Source organism: Vidua macroura, chromosome 5, assembly GCF_024509145.1.
Source record: "Vidua macroura isolate BioBank_ID:100142 chromosome 5, ASM2450914v1, whole genome shotgun sequence".
NCBI classification, from domain to species: Eukaryota; Metazoa; Chordata; class Aves; order Passeriformes; family Viduidae; genus Vidua; species Vidua macroura.
In genome coordinates, this window is record NC_071575.1 from 40,803,273 (window position 1) to 40,815,373 (window position 12,101).

Below are 12,101 nucleotides of genomic sequence, written 5' to 3' on the forward strand. Positions count from 1 at the left end.
ATATTAAAGATCACCTCCATACACTTTCAACTGATTCTTCACATCTGAGAAGCATATTAACTTATAACAGCAGGAGTATGCTGGGAACATTCTGGAATTATTAGCTCCATGAATACAAGGACACACACAGGTACATGCTTGACAACAAATTTCTGAAAGGTAGGGGAATGCCAAATCAGCTCTGTTCAATGCCCTTCTAAGCCTGTCACCAGAAACCACTGCAGAAAAGTTATACAAAAAAATCAAAGAATTTAAAAAGAGAAAGATATACCCGCCCCCCAAACCACAGTCCTGTAAGCTTTCCTGTGTAAAACACAGAATAACTCCTGACAAGAAAAGGCTGTAAGAGGGAAGATTATACCCCTAGGATTCCCAAACCCTAGCAGTCTTCCACTGCATAACCAACATGTAGCATAGAACCACACAAAGATCCACAAGATGGGATAAAAATACTGTCAGCCAAGTACCTGAGTGACGGAATCAAATTCCCAGTCCACCCTCAACAAACAAAAGGATAGGGCAAAATCTGGGATTTTTTCAGAAATACCAAACCAGAAGGAAGTGTAGGAATATGATGTGTTTTGATGCATGTTTGTGAGCTATAAAGATGTAGCTTTAAACTTGCGAAGTAGCACTATAAGTTCGCAGCTGTACTTCACAGCTGTTGAAACCTCTCCCACAGAATGCAAATAAATATTTTATCAAAAATAAACAAGGAAAATGGCCTAAAGCAGATTTGTGTGCAGCAGGAGCCCATAGTTGAGGAAAGTGTCAATGTAAACTATTACCTTATGCTGCATGTTGTTCCAGGAATATTCTTAGCCTTGCAATTTATCTCTAAAAGTAACATTCTGAGTAATTCTGTATGAAACCACTTCTATCAGGAGCCAGAGCTCACTGGGACGTATCAAAGCACATCTAAAATCTCCAGTCTAGAAAAACTTCACAATACAACTTCACAATACAGACAGCTAATAGAGACACTAAGTAAATCTGAAGAATGTTTCATCCAGCATATTTTTACAGGGTTCACTAGCTGTCTCAATTCCACCACTCTGTGAAAACATGTATCCTGAGCAGAGTTATTGTCTTTACCTACATATGAACAACATGGAAACCCCAAACCAGTGGGATTTTTAGGACTGTGGCATTCATAGTTACACCCCAATCACATCCCCTGGTCTTTGTGTGAGTGTAAATACATGAATGTCATTATCCAGATAATGTCATTACCCGGGATAATAGCAAACTGGGTCTTTGAGAATTACAAGTCAGGAAATCTCCTTGAAAACAGCAGCTCCATAAATCTACCAAAATGTATCCAAGATCTCATTAATAATAGCTTCTGAAAGTCATCTCAAACACAGTGAGCATTGTGGGCTTGATGCACACACAGCTAATACAATGAGAAACTGATCTTTATTTATTTCCATGTATTGTCCTATGTTTCAGTGGATCTCTGGCTTGCATGCTTTGTAAATGCCTAAAATTAGGCAACAGATCAACAACGTTTTAGCTACAAGTAACAGTTCTAACATAGTAAATTGAATTTAAATTTATTGATATTTCATTTTTTAAAAAATCCCAAATTTTGATGGCAGGCAACTAGAATCTAGCATTCAGCCATGATCACCCATCCGTCCTTCTGTTGAGAGCCCCTTCCCTGGAGTAAACACACGTCGTTTGCTGACCACCCAGTTCTTAAAAGATTTTGATACTGAATCAGGATCTAGAAAACATAGCTGCAGAGCCGATGCTTTCCCCTTGGAATAGGCATGGTTGCAAATTTAGACAACACCCTACCACAGACAAAGGCTGGGCGGGAGGAGGGGTCTCCGGCAGGTCAAGAGGTAGCAGGTTTATCAGGAAAGGTCTGGGGAGGCTACGAGAAGACTTCGGGCAGGGACTGGCAGAAAGCTGCGTCGCCGAGCCCGGGGGAGAGGAGACGGAGAGAGAGGCACTAGGGACAGACGACACAAAAGCGCTGCGAGGAGGCGACGCCGTGCGGGAGGAGCAAGGAATGGACCAGGAGATCTGGAGAGCGGAGCCGGGATCCGCGGGCCGGGTGGGACACGAGCAGGAGTCCCCCGAGGCAGGGGCAGCGCGCTGCCTCCCCGCAGGGCCCCGGCCGTCCCCGGCCTCCCGCCGGGGCAGCCTCGCACCCGCCGCGGTGCCTCGGCCGCTCCCCAGCCCGGGGCCACCTCGCAGGCCTCGCTACCCGCTCCAGGCTGGCCCAGCCCGGGCGGGAGCCCCACGCTCCGGACACGCCGCCGGCCCCAGGCCGCGACCGCGGCGCCCCACGCCGGCCGGGCCGCGCCGCGCCGGGGCTGCCGCAGCGGCGGCCGGAGAGGCGCATCTACCTCGGGCCGCGGCCCCCCCCGGGCGCTGCCCCTCGCCCCGCCGCGCCTACCCGCAGCCCTCATCGCCCGCCGGCCGTCTCCTCCTCTCCGAGCCGACCCCGAGGCCCCTGCCGCTCCCTCCGCCCCGCTAAGCCGCTTACGGGGCGGCAGCCGCCGCCTCGCCCGGCCGACGCAGGTACCTGGCTCCAAGGTGCACAGCAGGCGCGGCGCGGTCCGGGAGATGCAGCTGCGCTTCTTGAGCACATTGCTGAGGATGGTGCCCACGCCGCCGCCCGAGCTCTGTCGCTTCAGGCATCGCCCCCCGCGCCGCAGCGAGCCCGTGAGCTTGTCCTGCCGCATGGTGCCCGGGGCTCGCCCTAGGGCGGTGGGGTGGGGGACATGGCGTGCGGGGACCCGCACTGCAGACGGCGAAGTCCGAGTGTCGGAGAGAAGAGGGAGGACAAGGAGAAGAGAAAGACAAAAAGGGGAAAAAAAAAAAAAAAAAAAAAAAAAAAAAAAAAAAAAAAAAGCTGTTCCCGCCCACAATCCTAGCATCACTGCCTGAATAAACCAGCAGCCTCTCCTCCTCCTCCTCCAGCACCACCTGGAATGCAGCGGGCGAGGGGAGCAGCAGCTCTGGTTAGAAATAAAGGGAGCCCCGGCGGCAGTCAGTGGTGGGGCTCAGCTGTGCCAAAGAGCTTCAGGACAGCGGGGCACAACCCCCGGGCTGCACGGAGACCACCCGACACGGGCAATGCGGACACGGCGCGCTTGACACCGCTAACAGGCGGCAATACTGACTTTTCTTCCGAGAATGAAACGAGCTAAATATCCACCAAAGAGTCTTCTCATGTGGTACCGGGGCCCACAGCTGGACATATATAGATAGTCCTGCTGCCTTTTTCAAAAAGCTGTCCTGAGAAGGAGTCCGACTAGCGCTATCAGACCATGGAGCAGGGGGAGAGCAAAGAGTTTAACAGTGTGTCAGTGCTAGGGCAGGCTGGGGTCCTACTCAGTGACAGCCCAGCAGCAGCATAAGCAAGCATGCTGCACAGTTTCTGTTTTTCACTCACCAGCAAAGAGACCCTAAACATCCTCAGCTAAAATAACAGCCTTTTCTATGAATTACATTGCAACTGCACTTACAAGTAATATGCCATGCACTAAGGAGTTAAAAGAAGCACTTTATTAGATGCATTTTCCAGTGCTATCTGGCTTAAAAGCATCTTAAAAGGGTTTCAGAGATTCTCAAACTAGTGGTTTGATTGACAAGAAAGAAAAGCATTTGAAATAATGATAGCTTTTATAACCTACACCACTCAGCATTTTTGTGGAAGGAGAGCAGATTCATCTCATCACATTAGTCAGGCTCAAAGGCCAAAGTACCAGAAGTCTCAGTCAACCTGCCAACAACTGTAGCTTTGAAACATTTTGCTCCTTGATTAAAAAGTTGTTCCTCAGTCACATTATGAAGAGAGAAAACTGGCAATGGATAAGCAGTAATGCTAATTATATAAAAGACACACAATATAAAACACAGAATCAAGCCTTTTTAAAAAAATCAGTTGTAACTATTTTTAGAAGTCACTGTTAAGCTTTCAGAGAAGCGTGATTTTGATCATGCCTCTTTAAATATCTGCTTGGGTTTTGGAGAAAAGTCACTACATTTGAGCTGTTAGCTTGCACTCTGAATAGATAATTAAGTCTGTGTGTCGGTGGTTCTTTTTTTAACAAAGGTGACACTTTCCTGCTGATGTAGATGATGCAAATCACTTTATTTCAGTGCCAGCTGGAGATGATGATTTAGTGGTTAAAGCATCAAATTTGAAATCAGTCTCCCTAGGTGTACAGATTGTACCAATGGGACTATAACAGCAACATTTAAATACAGAAATAGCTGTATTATCTCTGTAATATTATTCTCCTCTTAGTTGAGCACCTTTTGCAAATAGCACCTCATCACTCTTGGATCACTTCAAGACTGACTAATCCAACACCACATGGTGTTGCCCAAAGTCTTGGAAGCCATAACCAAAGTTTCAGAAACTACTCATTATCCAGACAGTAGAATCAGTCATTGCACTAAACTGCATTACCTCCATTTTTTAAACAATTAGAAATTAGGTCTAAGAAAGACATCAATATTTAGCTGATGAAGATAACCAGCTCTCAAAATGAGAATTCAGTATCCCCATTATTGCTATTTCTCCTACTTGTCATCTCGCCTCTACAAGAAAACTGGAAACAATCAGGACAATCATACTGTGACTGGGCACACAGATACTTCCAAGCATACCATTACTGAGCTTTCCCACATACCAGCCAATTAATACAATGTTATTCTGAAGGAAAAAATCCAAAAATCGAACTTCAGGAGTTGAAGAAGCCAAGCCATACTAATAGGTTTGATGACTCACTGGATCATTAGTACTAATGGATTTTAGATGCAGGGATAAGCCTTCCATTAAGCATACATATACATGTCTTCAGGGCTAGAACCTAGCTTCTAGAAAAGTGGATGGCACTGAATTTTAATCACTGATCAGGCAAAGCCTCTAATCTGCCTGTGGCAAGACATGTCGACTATCCTGAATCTAGTTTGATGCACCAGTGCATGGAAGTCTGGTCATGTCCACAAGCCCTCATCTGCATTTACTGACAAGACAGATGACATTCGGAAAAGATTTTGAGGGAAAAAAAAAATCAAAACGTTTGGCTAGGCAAGATATTTCAGCTCCAGTATTTTGTAATAATCAACTTGAGACTTCACTTTTTTTCCTCCCTCTGTAGTTCATGTATTCCCTCTGACACAACAGAGTCACTTACTGAAAAACCTTACCTCCTCATTTGGTACCTCTTTACAATCTTACCACCATCTGCTACACATGCCATTTTAAGGCCAGAATTAAGAATACTGTGAGTATTCTTGTTCCTTTGTTACCATCAAACTTAGGACGGTCAGTCCCAAGATCAACACCAGGTTTTGATCAACTCCATTTACCTTAAATCTGACCATTCTTTAGCCCATTTGTGTCTGCACTGGGACAATGAGGTAAAACACAGGCTGCCAGAAAGGGACAATGAGTACAAATAGATGGGGCAGCGACTGGAACAGAAGGACAGGCAGCAGAAATGGGGCCACAGCGCAATCTACTTTTAAAGAATATATTTGTTTGCATGGAGCTTTAACTGCCCAAGCCCAAGATTACTAGAAGGTACAATTCACCACTTCTCTTCTGATGTGTGCTAAGAAGACCCAGTGTAATTAGAAGCCTAAAAATGGTAAGATATCTTCAGCTGGGTCACTGTATTTCATGAACTCTATATCCTCCCCTTTATTTCACAGAAAATTGTAGAGACCTCTCTTAATTCTGATTTGCATCACAACATCCCAGTAAAACAGTCCAAGTCTGGGAAGAAAGCTTATTTGCCACAATTCTAAACACCAGTGTAAGCAAAAATACTTAAAATAACATGTGCCCATGAAAAATTAGAGTAAATATATTGTATGATAATACTGTAATATGATTTGTCCAAGAGGATTTTGGAAATTACACTTAAACAGCAGCACTACAGCAACTGATGATACAGCAAATATCAGAAAGAAATATATATCAATAGGATGAGGGGGAAAAATGAATTGCAACCACAAGGGAAAACCTGTTATATTGACCAAATCATAGGGTCACTGTCTGCTAAGCCCCAGAGTTCAATATACTACTTTAAAGAGCCAAAAAAATATATTACCACAGGGTTTCAAATAGCTCTACAGAAGTTAGCAAATAAACCAACATATATTTTGACATGTATTGTAATTCACCATGAGGCTCAAAAGAAAAAAATACTTCACTTTCAAATGACAGGAAACAAGAGAAAACAAATGGAATGAAATATGTCCACATTAGAAACAAGAAAAGGTAAGCCAGTCTGAGATTCTCCCAGAAGGCAAAACTTTTTAAAATACATTTAGCCCATTAAACCATCTCCACCACTGGAGCACCAAATTCCTATCCTACCCAGTTCTATGCATATTCTATTATTAAACATCCCCTCTGAAAAAACAGCCCTGCTTCCTTCTGCTTGATCCTAAAAGCATAAAACCAAGAACAACCCACCTGAAGTTTCACACTCCTCCAGCGCACAAGATGGAGCCACCTCTGACAGCTTGAAAAGAGGCCTCTGGCTTGTTGGGTCCTTGACACCACAGGGGCACAAGTGGCCCCTGGTATGGATGTGCTACCTCAGAGCGCAGGGAGTGCATGCTGTGATCCACCAGCTACCTGCAACTACCATGTGGACCACCAAGCACAGAGCCTTTGGCACTGTTTAGTGTATCTGCATCACTGTTGCAGGAGCACCTAACAAGGGAGCTTATGGAGAGATTTGTGTTATGCAGAAGGAGAAATGTGATTATGGACTAACAGATTCAGTTCTGCCATCAAGCTGGTTTCTGTTGCCAGACAAATAATCTGGGGCTGTCTTTACTGCACAAAGGATCCAGAAAAAATACAAAACCAAAATTTTGCTACTGTATTTGTGCCTAGAGAAGGTTAATTCTACACACTTGTTGAAAGCAGGGCTCAGGAAAATGGTGCAGAGACTGTTCACACAGTCTCATCAACACAGCTGTAATATTTTAAACCTTTTCATTGCATTAGTCATCATTTGTATGACTTTGTACACAAATATCACAAAAGAGGTCAAGACCTCGGTATGTCCTATATTAGATATCACAGACAAAAGCTGCAGAGCCAGTCCTTGTCTACAAAGGTGTTCAGCACAAATATAAACTACACAATGCACAGGAAATAACATCTATGATTTCCAGAAACAGAGAACAAAATTTATATGATTTAGTCTATGGAAGCATGCAGCTAGTCAAATGTTTCCTCCTCCTTTACACTTCAGGCACATAACCTTATTACTTATTTCCCCCTTCCAAAACTGACAGCATGGTAATTACACTTTAATACAGCCTTCTTTTTAAGGAAGCCCTAAAACATCACACTTGCTCTTGGTAAGCTTATGACAGAGGAGCTGGGGAATTCTCTTGTTTATAGGTAAGATATCTGAAAAAGAATATTGCTTGCATGTTGTTTAGCCATATCTATTGAGGACTAATTTAGAGACAATCATTACAATAGTACTGCTTAGTATGGTATATATCTTTCAACAGGAAATTAATCTACAAGTCTGTAACATGTAAGATGCTCACAACTGCATATACACTACACGATCCTTCAGCCATCACAATCAGGATTCAGCCACGAGATTGCAGCTGAAGATTCTTTGTTATGATCTTTAGTTGTAGGATTTGGGGTTTTTTTACCTAATTCTCCCCTTTTCCTCCCGCACACATTATCCACTCCTCCCTTCTGTACTACACACTTGCATACACTAGGACAGGATTGATGAGAGCAGAGAAAAAAGTCCCCTCAATAGAGCTAGCATCCCCTGCCCACAAGTATAGGTTATAATGTATTCTTTGGGAATGATGTACAGTTATATCTAGTAAGTGTACTTTCAAGTTGAATAATGTTCATAGTCATATTGCTTCTTGAAATTTTTTGGCAGATACACCCTGAGAAGTATGACAGAGTTTTCCAGCATTAATGAAAGCACTTGAAAATATAATACATCTGCAAATCAATTGTGAAAGCAGTTTACAGGCACAATGGCATGGAGTTGCAATGACCAGTTTCCCATCTAGGGAGGTACCACATTCCTAGGCAGTGAATCAGTGCAGGTAAGGCTGACTGCAGTCCCTCAATCCCTTGGTTGTTCATAGAGCAGGACAAGATGCTTATGCAATTGGTTCATGTAGATGTGCACATGAAAGCCTTCAAAAGCATTGCAGGTTGGTAAAACAGACATACAGATGTGCCTGTAATCCCCCTGAACCTACTCATAACCTCTTTCCATTTGTAGATACATAACTGTGCAAATGAATGAGGGACATGCAGAAAGACTTAACATCTGTATAGTACCAGAGCTACCGGCAGCAACAGCAGATCTCCATAAACCCATCTCCCAGATCTGTACTTGATCCAGTAGAGCAAAAAGCTCCTGTTTTCCCCGAGTTCTTCAAAAAACCCCTCAGCAGTAAGCCAGACAATTTTCTTAAACCTGTCTACAACATAATCACATCAAACTAACACTGAATATATTAATATTCAAATGCTTTACTTCACAAATTATTAACTCTCCTATGTCACCATCTCTCACCACTATTAATAAGCTTGTATTCTGTAGTGTCTGGAGTTCCTAAGTCAAATTAGTTTTGAGAATAGAAGAATTTAAATTTACTGATAATTCAGCAACCCTGAGCACACAAGTGACAGCAACTAATGCCAATGGGCTGACTACAAAGGGTGGCTTATTTCACTGCAGGCCCATTATTGGGAATGGACTAATCCCAGAGCTTAAAAGAAGAGAATTGAAAGAATTCCAAAAAAAGTAGAAACTGACTCATGTTTTTTAAACATCATGCAGCACAGATCACAGGCACCTCAAATATTTCAGAAAAAAACTGAAAACCTTACTGACATTACAAAATGTAATGTGATGTGGAAACTTGTAACATATGGTTCAATTGCTACACTGAAAGAACAAGGCAGAGATTTAACTCAGAACTACCTATGTGGGAAACAAAAAGGAGCTCAGACTAATTTTGCTTAATCACAAAACAGCAGTTAGTTCACCTTATTATGCCAGTAATAGAGGACAACAAACTTACACAACTGAGAATGCTTAATATACTCTTAAAGCTATCTGTATTCACTGCAGTGCCTGTAAATCCTAATTCTGGGCTCCAGCACTGTTGCTACAGGTACTGCACAAGTAAAGCAAAACCTCAGACTGCCTGCTTAAAATAAAAATAAAATAAAAAAAAAAAATAAAAATAAAAAAAAAAAAAAAGTGAAAACACATAAAACACATTAGCAGACAGAGAAGTACAGGTCGACAGCCAGATGATATTGAAAAGCATAGTGGACAGTATCCTTAATATAAGAGCTTTTATATGCTTTTATATGCTGTTGTTTCTGTGGCCTTCATGGCAGAGATGAGCTCCAAGGGACACACCATGAACACATAAGGTCAATGAGAGTGCTAAGAGATTAGGTTTAATCATCAACATGTTCAATATGGTGAAACATCTAGAAGAAAATGTCAGCATGAGGGGAAATTGAAAACGTACTTGTTTTAAAACACATATGGGATGGAGGTGGGAGGCAGGAGCCAAGCTTGTATACTAAGTAAGAAATTATAAGGATGAGAAAAAAGTAGGTTGTGAAGAGTTTTGGATATGAAAGCAACAAGAGGAAGACAGACTAGATCTACAATGACCATGAGAAAAGCACACACACTAGCATTCATGAAAACATATGTACAAACACTGAAACAGGTGATTAATCTAATGTTGAAGTCCACTCTATGTTTAATTCTTTGTTCATATATATGTTGTCTTCCAAAAGCAGGAAAGTACACCCAACAAAAAAAGAAGCTTGCAGAAGCTTCCAAATGCTATGTTCCACACGTTTCTAACAAGCTCTTAATAAGAGAAAAATGATAGATAAGTGGATAGATATCTCCATGTTGTAAAATTGGCTGTGTGTCTGTAATTCAACAGCATCTAGGCTTCTTATTATATATATTTTTAACTTGGTTCAAATGCATAAATAAACTCTGAAGTTGTAATTGCCACTTGAGGAACAGTGGTGAAGAAAATAAAAGGAGGAGGAGAATCACGTGCCAACTACAGCAGTAAAGCTGTAGTAGATAGCTGTATCTCATGAACAAGCTAAAAGATGTGTCATGCAAGCACTGTTAAAGTAACAATATATTTTAACTGCTGCAGTAACCAGCAGCATAAAGTCTAGAGTTAACAACTGGAATAAAAGTCATAGCAATGCTTACATGGTTGATAAAATATAGAGAGAACACCTTTTAAATGAAATACAAAGTAATGAATCGAAGTGAGCTTTCGGAGAGCAAATGACCTTCTTTTGCCAAAGAAATTATTTGTATCTACAAAAGAAATTCAAATTATTATTTTGGTAAGGCATATATTAAGAAGGAAAATTGTTGAAGATGCCTATGTAATAAAAAAAAAAATTTGCTGAAAAGTATGATCATAAAAGTTAAGAAATGTTTCCTAACCTTGCTAAAGAATATGAAGTAAATGCGTATCTTGGCCAGTACTCACACTCCAGAATCCTGCTTAAATGCTACATGGTAGTTTAAAAAAATAAGTCACTAACTGAGCAGAAAAACTAATGCAATACATGAAAAAAAGAATTCTGACAGGTATGATTTGTAGTTATGATTTAGATAATATTGCAGAAAAATGGAGGTCATAGCAGGTTCCAGATCTAAAACTGAACTTCTCTTCCTTTATTAGAATCTGATTATTTACTTAGCACCTAGCATACAAACTGAATTTTACAGTGTGAATCACCAGCTTCATTGATCTGAACTGCTATTTCAGAAACAGCAGGATTTTTATCTGCCCAGCATAAAGAAAAAAAGCAAAATGATCCTATATCCCCAAGACTAGATTTATCCACAAATAGAACACTTGGAAGGATTTTAGATTAAAAATTAATTGCCAAAGTAAAAAAAAAAAAATTAATAATGGCAAAATCTCTTTGCTTTGGGCCAGGAATTATTATGGAAACGGACCACATTTATACATAAAAGTTTTTATACAGTGACTCATACTTCTTTGCAGTAATGCTAAGGACATGCAGCAAAGACAGGTTCAGCCCATGGAAGGCTTTCATTAGACATGTAGCAAAGAGCCAGTCTGTCCTGCACTGCCCAAGGATAAGAGTCCAGCTTCCAGCACAGATCCTCTCTCCCAGTACACATGGCCTTCACAGGAACAGAAAATGACCCTTTCTGGAGCTGGGGAGGGGAATGGTGCTGACTCCTGGAGAAGTTCATATAAGCATCATAGAACTCTTGGAACCACAAACCTTGATCAGTCAATTGCAAGGCCTACACAACCACTCCAGTTTTTTGATCATGTATGGCTTGGTTCCCATTTGTAGATGCTACTAGTTCCATAAAGTTTTGCGTGTATGTGAAGCTATTGCAACCCCAAGTCCTCCAGATCATCTAATTCTCTTCATCTCCCAAGTGGGCCGTAGCTTCACAGAGCATATTCTCCAAGTGTTGGAAACAGAAGCAGGTAGCAAAGCAAAAGAACCTTGAACCACCACCTCCACTTTCTGAAAAAAATACACACATTATTCATTTAAGCAAGTTTGATACAGAGTTTTTTTAATGAAGTTTGTGAGATGAAGAGGAGAAAATAGTTATCAGTTCCAACAAAATTACTACTCAAAGATTTTAGACTCAACAGCTAAATGACAAAACTTGATAACTTACTCTTACAGGGCAAGTTTATTGAATTGGATGTGTTTAGGATTAATCAAAGGCTCAATTAGTACTGAAGCCTAGAGCCATTAAAATTGATTTTGAGCATGTTCACCACCACACAAGCATGAGTTTTTGGCTAACAGCAATCACTACTGCATAGCTCAGGACAACTCACATCATTTCTTTAAACATGTGCTTCTTCTACCAGCCTTCAAGTAGTCTTGTCTCTTTAAGTTTGTTTTGCGAAGAGTCCCATACCATCTATTTGTCCAGTGATATCTAGTTTGTCCAGCTCAATAGGTACCTGACTTCTAGACATCTCTAGATATTACTATAAATATCAGTAATACTTAGCTCTTCAGATTAATATACATTAAA

The 12,101-nt window shown here is 41.5% G+C and overlaps 1 protein-coding gene across 3 annotated transcripts in view; it reads right to left on the reverse strand.

Annotated features, from left to right (window-relative positions):
• TBC1D30 (TBC1 domain family member 30) overlaps positions 1–12,101 on the reverse strand; it is a 52,978-nt gene that overhangs the window by 27,419 nt on the left and 13,458 nt on the right. Inside the window, exon 1 of one of the 3 annotated variants that reach the window (XM_053978387.1) lies at positions 2,540–2,779. The exons of the other annotated variants lie outside the window; for them this stretch is intronic. Coding sequence (XP_053834362.1) covers positions 2,540–2,699 — 160 coding nt within the window. The 5' untranslated portion in view covers positions 2,700–2,779. Of the gene's footprint in view, positions 1–2,539; positions 2,780–12,101 lie in introns of those variants that run through there. 3 annotated transcript variants of the gene reach the window in all.